Source organism: Podarcis gaigeae (genome assembly GCF_964106915.1).
Source record: "Podarcis gaigeae genome assembly, chromosome: 11".
NCBI classification, from domain to species: Eukaryota; Metazoa; Chordata; class Lepidosauria; order Squamata; family Lacertidae; genus Podarcis; species Podarcis gaigeae.
Genome location: NC_139687.1, coordinates 8,760,400 through 8,780,934, shown reverse-complemented (window position 1 = coordinate 8,780,934; position 20,535 = coordinate 8,760,400). Strand labels below are relative to the sequence as shown.

Sequence of the window (20,535 nt, the reverse complement as noted above, 5' to 3'; positions counted from 1 at the left end):
CAGTGAACAGCGAAGCTGTTTGCTGAGGAGCTAGAGGTTTATAAGAGCATGTCTTGAGAAGGACAGCACTATAGGTTCAAATTTATGTTAGGGTGTGTATTTTTTATTGCTCTTCTATAAATGACTAATGAATCTCTGAGGTGTGTAAATAAATTTCACATTGTCTGGTACAAGTAAAGTTTACAAAAGACCCTTTAAAACAGCAAAGTTGAGGAAATTGCTTCTCATAATAACCTCATGTTTACATAAGCTCTTTTGTTCCTGACTCAAATACTTATGTTACCTATATTGTGGACTTCAGAATTGTTTCATTAAATTATATTTTAGCTTTGGATATTTGACCTTCTAGCTCATTTAATTTTCTTCTTCTTACCATTTCAACCTTCATTACTATGTATTCTGGGTCCCAGTGTCCCTCTTTGTTGTACAAAGGCATTGACAAAGAAGTAATTATTTGAATTATGTCTTAAATAAAATGTAACAATGTAACTACGTGTTACCAAATGAGGCTGTTTTCTATGTGTGCTTAGTACTTAAATATGACTCAAATGCAACTTTTTATAATGCAAGGAGTTGGATTATAACCCCATTGTTTATTTCCTTGGTACAGTCCTTTACCATGTTAAGAAAGAAGATTGTTCATTATACTGGCTTTGATCAGAAAAAGCAAGTCAACGCAGCCTTCCTCATAGGCTGTTACGCAGTAAGTATTCTAATGTTTAACTTTTAAACTGTCAAAGACCCACAAGCCTGTGTCGTCCCTGCCCCCTCATGTCTAGTGATCAAGTAACTTGTGGTTCATGTCCTTTTGCCCCCAGTTTAGGAAAAGGAATGCATTCACAGGATAAAACTGCTTTACATTTTTTCCCCTAAGCCCATTTTCTTTCCCCATTTCCCCCTCACTTGTTGCTGTTGTTACTCTTATTACTAGATATATGGATTTATTTATTGCCACACCATTTTGGCAAGCTCACCTGCCTTGCTAAACCAAATGTCATATATGATACCGTGTGAGACAGGTGAAGGTGTCCCTGGACCTACAAAGCCTCAAGTGCAGTTCTCTGCAAGCCCCAGTGCTCAGCTGATCCGTCCTGGCTTCCATGCACAGATCAATGCAAAAACTAGTCACCTGGTGGTCATTGTGATGTCATGTGATTGATAGATGAGTCAGGGACATCAACCTGACAAGCGGGGTTGTGAGGAAGATAAGGATCAGGCCCAGTGCTTTTCTTCTAGAAAAAAAGATGCCAGTACAGTGTACATTTGAATGCCCCCCAGGAAAAAAAACACTGATCAGGCCCACTGGTAGATCTAGTTATACCCTATTATAAACAGTCCAAGGTTTCGAAGTTTCGAAGAAGATGAAGGACTTTTTAAAACATTAATTGAATTGGGACAACTGGGAATTAAGTGGGGCTAGTTTGAGAGAGCAGTGTTAAAATACAATGGAGGACAAACCATGCCCATGAGGAATAGTTGTGTTTTTACTTTTAATTTATTTTTGTTGGCACATTTCAAATACAAAAAAGTAAAGTGAGCATAACGAAAAACATCACCCACAAAGCACGCAGATGTAGACTTGGGAAGGCGGAATAGCTTTGACACATATCCATGGCACCAGATCAGAGCATCCTTCTAGAATGAACCCTGTACGACTGGAAGCGTAATCCCATATGCATCAGTATTAATGAAGGGAAAAGAATGGGAACCATGTAATAAACCAAACTCTGTTCACGGAAATCCTGGGTTTCCTTGGACACAAAGGGCTACATCAGTGAGCCAATCAGTAATGGTGGACATGCATTCCTGAAGAGCATCTTGCTCATGATTGCCTCCTGGTACATGGGCACAGTGGCACAGAAGGGGCAATGTGCATTTCTAGGGTGAGGGGTGAGCTTTCTCTCACAGATCATATTTCTGGAAAAGAATGGTACATTTCACATTAGCACTCTCATCCTAAACATACTTTCTTTGAAATAAGTCTTGCTGATTGGCATGGTGTTCACATTAAAGTAAATGTGCTGTTAATTGCAGCCTTAGTGTAATTTCTAGTATATGATTCAGTTAAGATTTGTATGTGGAAAGTACATTTCCTTCAAGTAACCACAGAGCTCCAGCAATGGGTACAGCAGGCATGGGGAGCTTCTGGCTTGGGACTAAATGTGGCCCTCTATGCCTCTCTGGCCCTTGGAACCATCTCTCTCCCTGTTCCCCAGGCCACATCCATTATTGGCACTGCTGGACATACTCCTCAAGTCCGGAATATGAACTTGAACTGTGTAACCATGCCTCTTGCTTGCTTGGATGAAGGAAGGGGAAATTAGGGTTGAACACTTTGAGTTTTGAATGGATGGAATGGACCACACTTTTACCTCTGACTCTGCCCATCACAAAAGATTCTCCACAAGGGACTCCAGCTGTTAGGCTGAAGAATGTTCTGCACCCCTGGGATAGAGGGCACATTATTTGTGTGGGCTGTACTTTTAGTCCAAAACATAAGGAGGAGGCACTAGGTTGGGGACAACTTCCTTCTCTACAGCGTACTCTAGAATCCCTTGCAATGTGCCAAACTGCTTAAATGGGTATCCCAATCTGAAAAGAGTTCTGTGCTGAAGGTAGAAAGTTGGAAAATAATTTTTCTCAACAATAATGCTCCTTCTGATATGTCCAGGCTGCACAAAGCTTCAATTGCTTCAAAAGCTTCTTGAACTGTAATTTTACTTTTTTCATACCGAAGATACCTTTTGTAGACAATATGTTTTGGATCTTTCTTTCTCTAATCTTCAAAGGGGTATAAGCTGCTCTGTACAGTGTGGCTTGGTTTGCTAACTGTTTCTGAAAGTCGCATGGTGTGTCCAGAATTCTTCTCCGGCTGAGTGGAAGTTCAGCTTGAGCAGGATTTCCATTCAAAGAGCTACGCTATTCATACCCTGTTAAGCAATAATCACACGTTGGCATGGATATGGTTCTTGATTTGTCCTGACCAACTTACAGCAGCAGACCCTGCCTACACTGGTGCATTATGCAGCTGTCACAAAGCAGGAGAAGTTAGAGCTAGAAGGGAGTGTGAATGCAACTGTGTGTGTGGTCTTCTCCTTCCAGAGCTATCCTTGCAATTGCTATATTGCAGGCACCCCCAAACTCAGCCCTCCAGATGTTTTGGGACTACAACTCCCATCATCCCTACCTAACAAGACCAGTAGTCAGGGATGATGGGAATTGTAGTCCCCAAAACATCTGGAGGGCTGAGTTTGGGGGTGCCTGCTATATTGTATTCTTGAACATAGTTTTCCCATGCGATTCTTTGATTTTATTTGCCTTTAGATTTCTTAAATGTTTGGTGAATTGGCTAGATTATTTGCAAAACACATTTTGACTAATTAAAAACGTGTCTTCAATTAATTGCAACACTTTTTAATGTTAATTACCGTATTTTTCGCCCTATAGGACGCACTTTTTCCCCTCCAAAAATGAAGGGGAAATGTGGGTGCGTCCTATGGGGCGAATGCAGGCTTTCCCAGGCTTCCTGCAGCTCTGCGCCACCCTCCAGATCCCGGTGCGAAGCTGCGTGGCGCTCCGGAGGGTGGCGCAGAGCTGCCTGCGCTCCTGGGCTTCCTGCAGCTCTGTGCCACCCTCCGGATCCCAGCATGAAGCCGTGCGGGGCTCCAGAGGGTGGCGCAAAGCTGCCTGCGCTCTCGGGCTGCCTGCAGCTTTGCGCCACCCTCCAGATCCCGGCGCGAAGCCGCGCGGGGCTCCGGAGGGTGGCACAGAGCTGCCTGCATTCCGAAGCCTGGTGCGCACTGAAGAGCGCGCCCGGGCTTCACGCACCTCTCCGCAAGCCTGGCTGTTCTGGGGGCTGGGGTCGGGGGAAGCTCGGGCTTCCCCCGCGCCTGCCCCGTGCCTGGGGGGGGGGAATTTTTTTTTTCTTTATTCCCCCCCCAAAAAAAAATTAGGTGCGTCCTATGGGGCGAAAAATACGGTAATATAAAAGCTTCAGATAGCAGGTGTAATTTAAAAAAGAGGTATTCCTTCTTGGCTCCTTTGGTGATTCCTGCTGCAGCACATACATACACACGCCATCTAAGACAAAACAAATCAAAACAAAAAGATTGTTTTCTTTGGGCAGGATTCAATTTATGAGTCGTGTCAGTGGAAATACAAGAGCCAGTGCTTTCGTGGCTTGCCTTGTCATATGGAAGCATTCTCAGTGTTTCCATTTTGTGGGAGTTACTATAACAAATTCAGGAAAGAGTAGCATTTGTATTTAATGTAAGAAATGTGTCATTTTAGTCCTGAATCACTGCTGCCTAGTGGAGCTTTGTATTCCTAAGCTGTTTTTACTGTTTAGCTTTAAACTTTTGCTTGATGTTTATAGAGGACAACTTGAACGTTTTCCATGGGACTGGGATTTTAACCAGAAAGTAGTAAATCTGTAGTGCTAATTGTCTAGCTGTGGCTGTTCTTCTAGACATTGTGTGGTGTCCTTTACGCGCAGAGAATTTGACAGTTCTCAATATGGCAAGTTTTACTGTCTTCCTATTAGTGATTTCTATGACTGCAGCTGTATGAAACTAATAGTAATTGAATAGAAATTTAATAAATAAATTAGGGTTATCCATTTATTATCACCAGAATGTTATTGCTTTCGAGTATACTCTCTAATGGTAAAAGGAGTTACAATAAAATATTTGTTGTTGTTTTTCAATATAGGTGGTTGTATTAACCTTCTGATACCTTGACATCCCCCTTCAAAAAAAGAAATGACATATTTGACATACTCCTGCATGAATGTATTAAATGCATTTTTAGATATTACTCTGGGGCTGTTGATTTCAGATACATCTAAGAATAATACATAATTATGCAAGTGACTACAGCACTGCAAATAGTGCTATTCCTACAAGTTTTATTTTGGAAATAAACATAGAACCGTAGAACTGAAGGATAGTGAGAGTGTTATTGAGAAAATATTAGACAGGCCTTGAAATCAGTGGTCCTTGAATGCTCCAGTGAAAATTGGGTTTACAATTCAAATTATCACATATAACCTTAAGCCAAATGAGGTAAAATCTCAAATTAAGAAAACTGTTTATCATGCCTGTTGTCGCTAGAATGTTTTCAGAAAATGAATCTGAATGTGGTGTTCCTTCATTCCATGAAGATCATGAATCATTAATGGCATTTTCATTTATGTTTTCAGTGTTTGTAGGTGATGTAGTTTCTTCTGTTTGTCTTTTCCTGTCAGGCCATTTGTTCTCTTGGATCTTTCAATAAGAGTTTCTTGTGGTATACCATATCAAAAACTGGGTTATTTGGGGACCTGAACTTTAGAAACAGAAGAAAGAAGCATTTCAAATAATGAGTGAAAACTCAAAATAATTAATGGGATGGTTAAACAATCTGTTAGTGCCTTGAACATGATTTTTGGGTAGGTTTCATCACAAATCATCTGTATGTAATTGTGAAATATATTAAATTGAGCAGCATGTGTGTGCTGCTGGAAAAGGATATGTGACAACCTTCATTGACCTGGTGCTCTTCAGATGTTTAACACCCCCATCGTCCCTGACCATTGGTCATTATGATGGCTGGGACTGAGAGGAGCTGTAGTCTGAAACATCCTGAGGTCATCGCATTGAGGGAGGCTGATACATGGAATATTTGGTAGCAGAGTAATGATAAGTGCTGTGAAATAAGACGTCATAGCTTTAGTTTTGCTCAGTTAAAATACCAGGCTTAAAAGGCAGAACTGCATTAGCTAGAGAGGTTTATAGTTCTTTGTTAGAAGATAGAAATATGCTTTGAGATTACTTCTGAAGTGGGTGCTTTTGATCTCCTCTATTATTTCGCGGGTTAATATCCTTTCTTCTGACTCTCCTTGTCTGTTTTACATCAGAAATAGCTCCTGTGTTTCCTGTCCTCCTCCTTTGTCTCCTGCCTCCATCTCAGCTCTGTATCCCAAATCCTGCATTAACTTAGTAACAGTGTTTCTTTTTCTCAGGCTTGGCACTAATTATGTCCTTTTGGAGGGCTACCCTTCTTGGGTCCTACCCTCAAGAATTGCTGTAATTCAGGTCATCTCCAGGACTCATCTCTGTGTACTTTATTTTCTCATCTTCTTCCTTCAGGGTAAGCAGTTTCCTTCACCTCTTGTGTTCTTGGTTTTTTTCCTTAATCCTTCCTAGGTTCAGTTTGCCAACTTTTCTACAGGTAACCTTATTTTAGATGGAGCTGCTGAAGCAGAATCACCACTGCTGATGTAACATTCAAATATCTAACCTTTCCATTAGTACTTCAAGTAGTACCTGAAATTAAATTTAAAATTTCTACGTTAATGCATGGGGATTTGATACCAACAGTGTTTCTTGTGTATCTTGTGTTGGCTTTCATAGCCTTCTCTACATTTAAGCTAACGGGCATGTGTGTACTTGTGTCCTGTCTCTTTTCTAAAACCTGTAGTGGGTTGTGCTGGGTTTTTCCCCCCTTACAATGTTTTCTTTTCCTCTAAGGATGCATATTTCACCAGTGTGGTTGTGTCTCATTTCCACAAGGAATAATATACAATCTTCTTCTTTGATCTCTGCAAGGTCTCAATGTTTGCCTGCTCCTGTGACTTTTCATTTTTATACTTATTTACAGAAGCTGTCTCTTGGTAGAGTGCAGCTGCTACTCTAGCTTCCTGGCTGGTGAGTTGCTGTTTTCTACCAAGAGGCATTAGGCAGCTGCGAGGTCAGTGCAGTGCAAACACACTGGCAGGAGTGCCAGATTGGTTCTACCAGTGGATTTGCACTGCGCTGACCTCCCCACTGCATCAACCCTCCCAGAAAGCAATAGCAACCCACTGCCAGGAAGCCAGGGTACTGGTTCTGCCCACTAGGCAAGTTGTTTCTGTAGTCTGTTTTTATACAGTGTTATTATTGTAAACAGTATATGAGTTATGTTTGTGCCTTGGCTTAGGAAAGTCATTTCTGCTGTATTTATTTATTTTCTGTCTTTCTGTGATGCTTTCTTTCCCACTCTTTTGTAAAGCTGATGAAGAGTTGCTATTTAAAAAAACAAAACAAAATCTATAGAATACAAGGGCTTAAAGTTCTACTTTTTCTAAAAATAAAAATATGCGCTTAACTTCCACAGGTTTTTCTCTCTTGCACACTTGACCACAAGTCAACTGTTTTAACTTTAACTCAGATCAGATTTATATTTCCCCAGAATATTGCATGACTGATAGGGTATAGAAATGCCAATTCAGCTATACTTCCTGCGACAGGAGCAGATGAACAGCTACCCATTTCTTAACCATTGTTAAGGAATCTGGAATGGACCTTCCCTCTTGCACTTGAATCTCTGTACCTGCCTATGCAATGATTCGGTATCTGTACCAATGATTTAGTGAGCAGAAGGAATACACACCGTAGCAGGGAAGGGCTGGGACAGGGATTGTGAAGTCTGATGAACCACTCTTAATCCTTTAACCAGGGTTACAGCCAGCTAGTGTTGTCTGCATGGTACCTTGGGCTGAGTTTTGAAGAAAATAAAGCTATTGGTTGATGATTCATTCACAAGCTTGCATGCACTTGCACCCAAAACCATGTAAAACAAAAACATAACCTGTTCTGAAGATTTGTAATGTTTTTACATGCCTGTGTCTAAATGGGGAAAGTAATAGTTCTGTTGAAAATAAGTAGTTGTGGACTCGCTGCCTGGTAGGGAGGTTGTTATTAGACTTATCATAGAATCGTATTATCATAGAATTGTAGAGTTAGAAGGGATCCCGAGGGTCATCTAGTCCAATTCCCTGCAGTGTAGGAATATCATCCAAAGGATCCATGACAGATGGCCATCCAACTCCTGCTTAAAAACTAGAGTCCACCATCTCCCAAGGTAGTCTGTTCCACTGTTGAACAGCTCTTACTGTCAAGAAGTTCTTCCTGATGTTTCATCAGAATCTCCTTTCTTGTAACTTGAATCCATTGGTTCAGTTGACCCTGTCAGTGTTTGAAAAAGAAAAAGGTTCTGACCTCCTTTGCCTGGTCCTCAGACCCTAGTTGGCACAGAGAGTCCTTAAGAAAGAGTCCTTTTCAGAATGCTGCTTTTATTCTTAAAAAGTCGTCTTCTCCATCCACGACCGACAGCTTTTACCCACACCAAACAACTAGTGTTCTACCATCCAACCAACCCACACCCAACACTAACATTGGCCACTCTATATATACAGGTGCAGTTTGGTGAAGGGTTGCATGAGTCATTGTAGGCCGCTGACTCATGCTGACATAGTTCTTTTAGCATTAAAGGAACAGCGGCCAATTTTTAGCCGTGACAGACCCACTGTGGTGGGTGGAGAGGTCTGCTTCACCAACACATTTCCTGCAAAGAAGGCAGTGGGAAAGCAACAACCCAGCAGGATTGGCCCCACAACAGCTGCGGACACCACCTAGTGTTGTCAGCTGATGGATAGGTGGGTGTGGCTTGTGAAGCGAAATGACCTGGCAGGCCAAGATGGACCAATGGGCTGGAGATTCCTCACCCCTGTCTTAGAGCAAGATGAGGAGACAGCTCTGGCAGATAAATCATGACTAATAATAATAATAATAATAAATAATTTTATTTATACCCCACCCTCCCTGGCTAGAGGTAAAATCACAGTAAAAACATAATAGGGAGAAAAGAGGGGGGGACCAATTTAAAATACAGGTTAAAATGCAATTTAAAATGCAGCCTCATTTTAAAGTAGCTGATAAATCAAGACCATAAGGGGAGGGAAGCATAAGGGTCAGACCGAGTCGAAACCAAAGGCCAGGTGGAACAGCTCTGTCTTGTAGGCCCTGTGGAAAGATGTCAAGTCCCGCAGGGCCCTAGTCTCTTGTGACAGAGCGTTCCACTATGTCGGGGCCAGTTCTGAAAAGGCCTGGCCCTAGTTGAGACCAATCTAACCTCCTTGAGGCTCGGGACCTCCAAAGTGTTGTTATTTGTGGACCTTAAGGTCCTCTGCGGGGCATACCAGGAGAGGCAGTCCCGTAGGCATGTGGGTCCTAGGCCGCATAGGGCTTTAAAGGTCAAAACCAGCAGCTTAAACCTGACCCTGTACTCCACCGGGAGTGACCTTAACAATTGATGTGTCCCCCATTAGAAAACTGCTTTCTTCCACTGATTCCCCCCACCCTCACCTTATGATACCATTGCAACATCCGTACGGAAGAGATTATCTTTCTTAGGACATGGTTTTAATAGGTTATCACTTATGAAGTATACCAGAACTTCCCAGCCTTACTGTCCACAGCTCTCGCCCAGCAGATACAGGTGTACATGAATTTAGGAGGTTTTACAGCAGATGTTCTGTCCCACTTTAGCTTTTACGTAGAAGCAGCTCCGAAGAACCCGCACATTTCTGCAATAGTATTTTACTTGTTTGTAGGACAGCATTGTGTTCAAAGCAATTTGCAGCCGCATTTCTTAAAAAGAAATTTAAGCAAGGTAGTTTTCCAAGTGCAGTGCTTCTAATTTCTAAGCCCTTGTAGCGGTGGGGTGGGGGTCCTGTTATTCACTCCCGCATTTCTTAAAAAGAAATTTAAGCAAGGTAGTTTTCCAAGTGCAGTGCTTCTAATTTCTAAGCCCTTGTAGCGGTGGGGTGGGGGTCCTTTTATTCACTCCATCAGTGCATATAGCCAGCGAAGCTCTCCTTCAAGATTAACAGTAATAGCTTGTGCTGTTGAACGTACAAGCCACTGAGGGTGTTGTGACACGATTCCAGCACCCTACTAATCAGAATGTGCAGGAGGGTCCCCAAGTGCAACAATGCTCATTTCCTCCACATTTTGAAGTAACTGACTACAGTTTGCCATGTAAGCAGGGGTCTCCTCTTAAGACCAGTAACTCCAGAGACTAAAACTACTCAGCTGTGCTACTTTGTGTAGCATCTGTTCATCAAAACAGGACTTGGATGTTATTGAAACATGACATGTCTCTTCAATCCATGCAATGGATAATTGTTTTGTGTACAGCCATATTGTATTGGGAATGCTAATTGGATAATCAAGAATTGCAGCTGCTGAATTATCTTTTGCCTATAATTTTATCCTTTGTTTTGTCTACTAGGAGAGCACAGTTGTTTAGGACGGCTGATTGCAAAATTGTATCACCTAGCATTTTTAATATTTTAAGGATTAAAAACTGGGGAGGGTGAAACTTGATAGAAAAGTGTACAGTTGCCGAACTTTGCCTATGCTGTATTTTCTATTTTCATTTTTAATGAAGCATAGTTCTATAAATTTTCATTGCAAACTGCTTAGTATTTAAAATAATGATTAAATAGGCGTTGTGAGAACAGTCACAGTTCATGTCTTGTGCTGATGGAGGCTTAAAATAATTTGCATTTCCTGTATGACAAAGTTAGGTGTACAATTCCAGAGGTTAATTGTTTACCACACTATAAAAATAAGTAGTACAGATAGGAGTCTCACCCTTGCAAGCAGGTGTAGGCTGGTTGTGAGAGTCAGGCCTAGCTGATATATTGTGGATATGGTGTGGATTCCACCAGAGTTGTCAAATCACGTGGGTGCTGTGCTCCTTGGTAAAAGCAGTTTGTGTGAATTGGCACCAACATGGTTGTACCAGTAGTAACCATAACACTGGGCTTGGGTTGCTTACATGCCAGTCTGCTGTGCAGGCGAATTCTTCTGTAGCCAATCCTGTTAGTTTAAAAACTGACCCATTTGATGGTTCTGAAAATTTCTTGGGGCATGCTAATGGCTCATGAAGAAAACGTAGCAATGTTTTGAACTGGAATCTAATTCTGATCTGCAATTCTATTGCAATAACACTTTCTGGAGCTTGAACAGCCTTTATGTATGCAGAATGGTTATTGGTTCTATTTGCCTTTTTTCTGGCTTTGTATTGACCACCATGTTACTTTATAGCCAGTTCTCTGTATCACTGTATGCACACTACCCTTTGTCCTACTGTATGCCTTGCTTTGGGGGGTTGGGAGAATTGCAGAGAATATTATCTTGTAGTTAACTTAAAAGTACCATATGAATGTTTTCTCCCCCTTTTTCTCCTCTCTCTTTCCAAAATAGATAATATATCTGAGGGAATCTCCAGAAAACATATACAGGCATTTAGTGTCTGAAAATGTGACATATCTTCCTTTCAGGTAAATGAAAGCATGTATTAAAACCACCCATCCTTTAAAAATATTCATTTTACCCTTTCTTGGCAGGGAGAGAAACTGATCCCCTGCCCATTTGGAATTCCTACCTCAGCCTTCACTAACTTAGTGCTTTCCAGATGCTGTTAGAATCAAACTTCCATCAGCCCCAAAGAATACGGTCAGTGGTTAGGAAGGATGGGAGTTAAACTCCAAAACCTCTGGAGAGCACCTGATTGGTGAAGACTTTTCTAGATCTTTTTTACATGCGTGCTCAAGACTTACTATCCTTAAACAAAAATAAACCAGATAGGGGAGCCCCATGCAATTTGCTATGGCAAAATGTGTTAAGGAAACAATTTTTAACACTGTTGTTTAGTTACTGATCCCTAAAATATAGTTTTGTGTTTACACCAGCTGAACACTACTCATATGATAGATTGGAGTGCTCTACATGTAGACACAAACACAGTGCAATCCTATTCATGTCAGGTAAGCTGCACTGAGTTCAGCAAAGCTCCCCTCCAATAAGTGTTTATTGGATTGCAGACACAGGCTTCAAGGTTGATGGGGGGGGGGGCAAGCTAGCTACTTACTTAAGCGGCTAGTGGATTTTGCCCCCAGGACAACACAGCTTCCAAGTGCAGCAATTTATTTTTCCACCTGCGGCTGACTAGTGCCTAGCATAGCAAATGAACCCAGAGCTGAGAATTCAACACACATGCAGGGCAGATCATTCCAGAAAACAAATCGAGCAGTTGGGACTTAGCTTGGCACAGGATGAATTGAATACTCCTCTCATCTCATCATGGTGGTTGGCGTGAGCCTCAGTGAAGCTTGCAGCATCTGCTGGCTGGAGAGCTCTCAAGAAAGGGGCAGGTTGGCCGTGGGCAGCAAGGATGGGCAGACTCCAGCTAGTGGAGTGAGCCAGTCTGACCTCTCTGCCATTTCTCTCGCATTTGCTGTTGACCCAAGAGAGCAAGGCAGCCAGCCACAACAAGATCCTTCCTTGCCATGGCACTGCTCCACCATTTGGCTTTTGCTGGAAAAGCAGTAATTGTGTGCCACAAAACTAGGGAACGGTTCAAATGTCCTTTTGACAAGTACAGTGGTGCCTCGCAAGACGAAAAGAATCCGTTCCGCGAGTCTCTTCGTCTAGCGTTTTTTTCGTTTTGCGAAGCAAGCCCATTGATGGCTTAGCGGATTAGCAGCTTTTAGCGGCTTAGCGGATAAGCGGCTTAGCGGCTTAGAAAAAGGGGGGGAAGGAGGAAAAAACCCGCAGGAACTCGCAAGACATTTTCATCTTGCGAAGCAAGCCCATAGGAAATTCGTTTTGCGAAGCACCTCCAAAACAGAAAAAAGAGAGGGTTGAAGAAGCCTGGAAGAAATTCAAGATTTATCTACAAAAATACTGTAATTTGGTCAAATGTTAAGAAGGATGCTAGATCATAAATAATTGAGCACCACTAAATTAGATGGAATTAGGACGATAAGTGAGACTGAGGAAAATATAAACCTTTTGGAGAATCATTAGATTATATTCAAATGAACGGGAAGTAAGATTGTAAACAAGATGATAAATTGCTGGCAAAAGTTTGTAATGATGCAAGTGGGAGCGGGAGACGCGAGGGAGTCCAAAGAAGTTATGAAACTATGTTATGATATATGTTATATTGTTTATTATCTTTGCACCTATATTTTAAAATTTTAATAAATATTTATTAAAAAAAAACGGAAAACTCTTTCGTCTAGCGAGTTTTCCGTCTTGCGAGGCATTCGTCTTGCGGGGCACCACTGTATTTATCTGCTTGCTGTTAACTACAGTGGTACCTCTAGATACGAACGGGATCCGTTCCGGAGCCCTGTTCGCATCTAGAGGTAAACATAACTAATGACAGCAAGTCTGCGCATGTGCGTGATGTCCTTTTGAGTGTCTGCACATGCGCAAGCGGTGAAACCCGGAAGTAATGAGCTCCGTTACTTCCGGGTTGCCGAGGAGCACAACTCAAATGCGCTCAACTCGAAGCATATTTAACCCGAGGTATGACTCTAATAGAAATCACTAGCTAGAGTGTGTTGTAGCCAAGTCAGGAAGCCTTAAAAATTTTCCTTAGGAAAGTTGGCCAACATTGAGTTCACACTTGTGTGCCTTGCAGGGATGCTGCGTTTGGTACCTGCAGTTTTCATCTAACGCTGCTCGACTGCTTTCAGGCGGTAAATAAGGTTAGTGAAATAAATTCCATGTGATCTGGAACCCTGTATTTTGATCAGAACCTTATGGGATTCTGGACAGTTTGAAATCTGAAAGATTACTCTTCCAAAAGATTGGATAATTAGGAAGAGGGGAAAATAAGCCAAATCACAATTGTGGTTTGGGTCCATAGTGAGATTAGACTGTACTTCCATGTTTGTATGATGTCTCCCACTCCCCAAATTCTATCAGTCCCCCTCTTCTTGCAGCCTCTCATTCCAAACAATGCATCATTCAGGGTCCTCTGATCCTCAGGAGTGGGCTTTCACTGGTCAGTAAGCCAGCTGTTGTTTATTTTTATTAGCTTTGTGGCGACCCAATGTGTTTTAAATAAATAAATTCCATTGTGTGAGCAGGAGTGACTGCATGGGTAGTAGTCATAATTACACTTACACAGCAATTTCTGAGTGTTTCGCATGTATCATTTACATAAGTAAAGTTTTAGTTCAGACAATGTAGATAATATGGAATGGTAAAAGAGACACAGTAAAAGTGATCATTTATGGTCCATTCTAAAAGGCTTATGTTGTTGTTTTTAAAGTTACTCTCTTGCAAATTTTAGGCTTTGCGGTATGGCTTCCTTGATTTCAATTCATTTGATGTAGATGAATATGAACACTATGAGGTAAGCATCATTCTGTTTACTGATGTCTACTTATAATTGCTGCTGAGACTGTCTTTGCTTAAAATTGGCATGCATTACTTATAGCTCTTGATTTTTTCTGTTTTCAAGATAGTCTATATCTAAGTATGTGGAGTCAAGGAAAGTAAGGTAAATAACAAAAAGATGTTTCAATACACTTAAGGCTGTCGCATGACAGTGTGAGAGCATGTGGTCTATAATCCCAGATGAAATCGGAATTACACATTCTTATTCTGCAAAACCTTACATCAGCATTCCTCGTCATCCTCACTATGTTCACCGAAGCAAATGTGACTAATGTCAGGGATGCTTTAGGGATGAAGTAAACAATTCTTCTGTTTTCTTAACAGAGGGCTGAAAATGGAGACTTTAACTGGATAATACCAAAAAAATTCATTGCCTTCAGTGGCCCACACTCAAGAAGTAAAATTGAAAATGGTATGTTTAAAAGATAGAGGCACTTGCGGCGGAAACAGTACATTATTTGTTACTATAGCAGCCACGTCCAACTTCCAAGAGACTGTGATCTACTCCCAATATTAAAAAACTGGCTGTGATCTACCCATAGTCATTGGAGGGAGGAGGGACTTATTTTAGGAGGGAAAGGCCAGAGTTGTTGAGATTTTTTTTTGGGGGGGGGGAGGCTAACCATTAACTACAACACTAACAAGCACACAGAACAATAAAGCCAAGTAATGTCAGCAGCAGACTAGAAATGATTGCCCTTTTGAAGCTACGTAGGAACGGGGCAGGGGGCGCAAACATTCATTATACATTGCTTTGAATCCCGTGATCGATAAGGATCCTGCGACCAGCTGCGATTTTCCTGGGATCTACCTATCGATCGCGGTCAACCGGTTGGACATAGCTGAACTATAGAAATCAGTATTTGAAAACGGGCTGGGTTGATAGGTTTTGGTGGGGTCTTTTGGGTGGCTTGCTTGATATTTTGTTCTACACTGCCGTAAATGTTCCTTGGTTCCTTTCTTCCAGGTTACCCACATCACGCCCCCGAGGCCTATTTTCCCTACTTCAGAAGACATAATGTTACCACTATAATCCGTCTGAACAAGAGAGTGTATGATGCAAGGAGATTTAAAGATGCAGGGTTTGAGCATTATGAACTCTTCTTTGCTGATGGAAGTATACCTAATGATGCCATCATCAGAACATTCCTAAGTATTTGTGAAAACGCTGAAGGTGCTATAGCAGTTCATTGCAAAGGTACAGGAATCATGAGTTAAAGTAATTGACACTAACTTTTTGGGATAGCACTAACTTTTTGGGATGCACAGCATGCATTATTAACCATCACTTAGTTCAGCCATTAAGCAGCATTTTTATTTTTTAGCAATTTGACCAAAATCACACCAGTTTCTCTTAAAAATCATTTGTACTGCAAGGATTCTGACATCTCTGTCATTAGGATGTTGGAAGTCTGCTTTTTCTTCCATCTTATCCCTATGCTGTGGCCTCTTGCTAGGTTACTACTTCCAACTTCCATGTGGAATCTTGCTAATCATACATAGTTTAGATAGAGTCTGAGAAATGGAAGCAGTAAGTCTCTAAAGATTCTGCTTTCGGCCTGTGTTCCAGTGGATTCCACTAAACTGTAACAAGCACAAATGTGAAATAAATAAGTTACCTGCATAAATGTGTAGTAAATAAAAAGCATTCTAGCAAGGCCACCTGCTACAAGTAAGCCTCATCATAAGTCACCCAGGAGGTATGAAAGTTTTTTATGGGGGAAAAGTGACAGCGTGCAGCTCAAGCCTTTAGAAGTAACAATAAAGGTGAACATCCTTACAGAATAACATATGGGCATATTTCAGTTTGCTTTTTTGTATATTACAAATCTGGGTATCGAAAGCTAAGCTCACTTTGAAAGATCCCTTCCAGAACAAACTTTTGGCTGCCACCTTATGTCCAGGTATGCCTTTGGTGCAGTTTAGAAAATTTTGATTACACTTACAGCGTGTTGAATTCAAACAGGTTGGAGAGCACTTCCTGAATGGGGTGAGCTGTGAGCAACTTGGGATTAGGAGGGAGCAGAGTTGTTGAAAATTGGGTACCCCCCCTGCCATTTCCCCAGAGGGCCACAGGTGGCTCAGCTCAGGAGCATCTCCATACCAATCGAAGAGATTGATGAAAGCTGAGGAGCCTCATTCAGGCTTGGATCTGCTCAAGCATTTGTTGTTTAAATTTGTTTATAAAATACATCAACAGGGCACTCTGAGCTGACCACAGAGGATACTGTCAGTTACAGAAAAGAGTATTATTTCAAGCCAGAATAGGAACATAGGTAACTGCCTCATAGCAAGTCTATTGGTGCCTCTAGCCCAGGGCTGTCTGCTCTGACTGGCAGTGGCTTTCCAGAAGCAGAAAAGGGGCAACCTCATTATCTGCATCCCGATGGATCCTATTAACTGGAAATGCTGGAGATTTAACCTGGTGTTAACGGAAAAATCCAAGGGCTCCCTTGGACAAAAAACAAAGACACCAACCAGGATAACTTGGAGCTAAACAGCAGCCTGTAGGCTTGGCCTTTATTGATCTGTTGCAACAGGGTGCTCCCCTCAGCCGCAGGAGAGAGGAGGGACCCAAAAAAATGGTGTGCAAGGCCTTATAAAGACTTTTGAAATTGCCACCCTGTAGATCAAGACCACCCCCAGAAACATTATACATACATCACAGAAGGGGTGTAACTTAAGACCACCCCTCAGATACACCACACCTACATCACAGAAAAGGCGGTCTAAAACAGAAATTTGAATATTGTTTTTCTCCTGTCCTTGTTTATCTCCTGTCTGGCAGGTTACTTGATTGGATTGCCTGGGGAGCCTGGCCATTCTTTTGTAGTGATAAATACTTAGTTCCTGGGCCATGTCACAGGCTCACACCCTATTCAAACACAGACATTCCCTTAAGACAGGATTTGTGAAGGAAAAGACTATGGGGAGGCTTTTCCAGTTTGACCTTGCAGAGAAAACATTTGCTCAGTTTAGGAATCAAAATGGTTCCACATTGGCTTTCCTGTGCTGATCTATGTATGTGCTTGGTTGGTACACTTATGAACATTACCATATATCTAAGACCATAAAATTCCTATCACACTGGGACCTTTCGCATGCAGAGCATGTGATGTATGACTGAGCTTATATAGTGTCGTTCCCCCCCCCACACACACACACACATACCAGATACATGGCCTGATGTGCTTGGGGTTGCTTTTTGTGAAGGCCTGGCCTAAGAAATGTAGGGCCCAAGCAATTGTGGTTTGCAGAGGGAGCATACAAGCATGATAAAGCCTGACTGAGGATCTGCTTGCAAAAGCCAGAAAAAAGAACGAGCTTATTTGTCTTTCACGCAGCTGGACTTGGCAGAACTGGCACACTTATAGCCTGTTACATTATGAAGCATTACAGGATGACTGCTGCTGAAGCGATTGCCTGGATTAGAATCTGCAGACCTGGCTCTGTGATTGGAGCACAGCAGCACTTCCTGTTAGAGTAAGTATGCCTTTAAATCCATCCCCCCCCCCCCGAAGATTGAATCAGTGCTGAAACTATTTAATTATTTGCATGCTGTGACCGGGACCTGGCCTCTCACAAATTGGTAATGACCATTCTGCCTTCTGATATATTAAATATAGGTTAAAGGAGGTTAGGAGCATAAAACAGCAGTTACCCACATAGAGAGCAGCGATTGGCTGTGTGTCTTCTGAAGACACTGGTAATTCTGGCTACTGGCTTGGTCTGCTGTTTGCTGCTTTACACGTAAATCGGAAACTGCAGTATAAGCAGCCTACAGTCACCGGCATCTGGTTAGAGCTGTGTGTCTTTGACTTGCTTTCCCATCAGTAGCATACCTTCCAACACTATGAAGCCCAAATCAGGGATGCCTTCTTTACAGACACCATCTTCCCATTTTTTTGTGTGAGAGCACACCAGCCAGTTTGGTTGCTGTGATCTCATGTGATTTTGTGCTGCAGCCCCCCAAAAAACTGCTTTCTTCAGGCACAGCGCCCCAAAATCCATGTTTTGGGGCACCATGCAAGATTGCGGCCCCCCCAAAAGTGCTTTTTTCAGGGAAAAATTGCACCATGAAATTGCACAGCATCGCAGCAACCCAAATGGCCACTGTTCTATCATGAGAAAAAATGGGATGTCTCTTTTTTCCCCCTGAGACACTTGCAGGGTATGCAGTAGAATTCAGCGGCTGAATGTGTATTAATGACAGAAGCTGAATTCACAGCGCCTGTACAGTTGCGCACACATTCTGCCTGGACTAAGCCTTAAAGAAAAGGGAAGGAAAGCAGAAAACCCAACCTCAAAATTATAGACTATGGCACAGAATTGGGTAGAAACATCAATATATATGAATTACTACTGAAGTGTATACAAAAATGAAATTAAACATTATTGTTTTTTAAGGTGAAGAACATCTACAAGACATAGGAATGAAATGTTTAAAATGCAGTGATTAAAATATCAATACTGATTGATGCCTTAGCATCGGAATAGTATGACAAACAAGTACGCTGCAAGACTTCAGTCGGCACTCATTAAGCCTGCCAGCAGACTGAAAGCAACTTCTTTATCTACTAATACGTCTAATTGTTTTAAACAAACAACAGCAATAGCTCTCTGAAACGTTTGTCTCCTGCCTTTCAGTAAAACTTTCAAGGTGGAAATAGAATTATAGTTGTTGTTGTTTTTTAAAAAACCAACAACTCTGGTTTGCATCCATCTGTTCACAAAAGGGCTTTTGATTCAGCTGAGATCCACTCTAATGCAAGGGAGACAATTTTTAATGATTCCCCCGGCATCCCTCCACACTACTTCCCATGCTGTTCCAAAGATTCTACCAACCCTCCAGAGCAGATTGCTTTTTTGTTGTTGTTGGGGAGGGTGTTGCAAAGAGGAGGAGGAGGAACTGGCAAAAAAACCCCTCATTTTCCAATTACTGGAAACCACTGCTAGGTCAAAGCAATTCTGCAAATGGAAGAGCATAGTTGGATGCAAGGCGATAAATATTTTACATGACTATATTGAGACCATTTTGTACCACATTAGAGGATGGCACACCTGCTACTGGACTCTGCATAACCTATGAATTTGGATTTATAAATGTAGTCAAAAACTGATATTGGCAATTTCTACTGTATTTTCTCTCCGCAACAGGAAACAGTCAGAACTTTGGTTGGAAGGTGATATTCTCCGTGCAAAGCTAAGGAAGACTGCAAAATACACTGTGACAAAAATTCTTTCAGGAGTAGATGACATTTCAATTCATGATTCCAAAAGTCAGATTGGCAGCAGTAAAGATTCTGAACCGGTAATCACCCGAACGTCGTGCTGTTGTAAATCTTAGGGCACTGCTAAATGTGGGTATAATAAAGCAAACGTGCTTGGATTCTTTTTTTATGCTCTTCTGTATTCCTATTCCTAAAAAGCATCCTAAGAGTAGGGAAAAATGTGTGACGAATGAGCAAGATTGAAAGGACATTCTACAGGTGAGGTATGGGCATAATATAGTTGAATTTAGATATTCCTTTTTGAGTAGCAGAAGAGAGATACACACACAAGTTTCTGTTGCTGGGGAGAGGGCGTTCCTCCTGTGGGTTTTTATGCCTGTGTTAACAAGAAAATAAACAGATACGCACCAAAATGCTAAAGAATTGTTTTTATGAAATCTCTTGCTACTTTAGGTAGTCTGGTATGCATCAAGTTTTATGCTTCAGCATCAAGACTTTGAAGTATACTATTATTCCAATGGCTTACTATTTCTTTACAGTACAGTGATGATGAAGAAGAAATGCACTCCGTTACGCAAGGAGATAAGCTTCGTGCCCTGAAAAGTAAACGGCAGTCAAAAGGAAACTCAGTTCCACTAACGTAAGTTAATTTCATTTTGCATCTGTAAATGCAAAAGCCTCTTTCTTAAAGACTGACTTCTTCAGTATGTTTTTAGGTACTCTAAAAGTTGCACACAATTAATTCATTGCCACTAGCTGTCACCTTGATGTCCAAGTCTTCTCAGTTCCTTATCAGCAGTAAATTCTCCTCTCTGCCACATCTCCTAACATATCAGGCTCATTGGCTAAATCACAAAACACTTACTAAACCGAACATTACATCATTGCCTAAAAGCTTCTTTGTTTCAGTGTATTTTTTAAAACAAAACAGCTACAAAACAAGGCCCTTCCAGGATTGGTTTTACTGCCCATAACTTATAAGTTTCTTGCTTTCTGCTTTTTAGGGAAACTGCTACTGGAACAGTTCCCTGTGTTTGTGTGTGAGAGTGTGAAGGTTTTTGGCCAAAATAAATTATTTTGCATGTGCATTATGGTTAGAAAAAAAGCATATCGGGTAAAAAATATGTAATACTTTTAAAATATAATTTTAATGTAGAAAAGCAGCACATCTCTCTCTCTCTCTGTTTTGTTTGAAGTGTGTGTGTATGTATGTTTTGATGCTGATGTTGCTGTTAGATCAG

General features: G+C 41.5%; 1 protein-coding gene across 15 annotated transcripts in view; it reads left to right on the top strand.

Moving 5' to 3' along the window:
* Positions 1–20,535, top strand: part of CDC14B (cell division cycle 14B) — a 56,779-nt gene that overhangs the window by 21,592 nt on the left and 14,652 nt on the right. For all 15 annotated transcript variants that reach the window (XR_014555968.1, XR_014555969.1, XR_014555970.1 and 12 more), the window contains exons 4-12: positions 611–703; positions 11,073–11,149; positions 13,300–13,366; positions 13,957–14,019; positions 14,388–14,475; positions 15,031–15,261; positions 17,408–17,546; positions 19,221–19,374; positions 19,834–19,934. Coding sequence is in view for 7 of the 15 variants with exons in the window: in XM_083702062.1 (XP_083558188.1) it covers positions 611–703; positions 11,073–11,149; positions 13,300–13,366; positions 13,957–14,019; positions 14,388–14,475; positions 15,031–15,261; positions 17,408–17,546; positions 19,221–19,374; positions 19,834–19,934 (1,013 nt within the window). In the remaining 8 variants the exon portion in view is untranslated. The remainder of the gene's footprint in view (positions 1–610; positions 704–11,072; positions 11,150–13,299; positions 13,367–13,956; positions 14,020–14,387; positions 14,476–15,030; positions 15,262–17,407; positions 17,547–19,220; positions 19,375–19,833; positions 19,935–20,535) is intronic.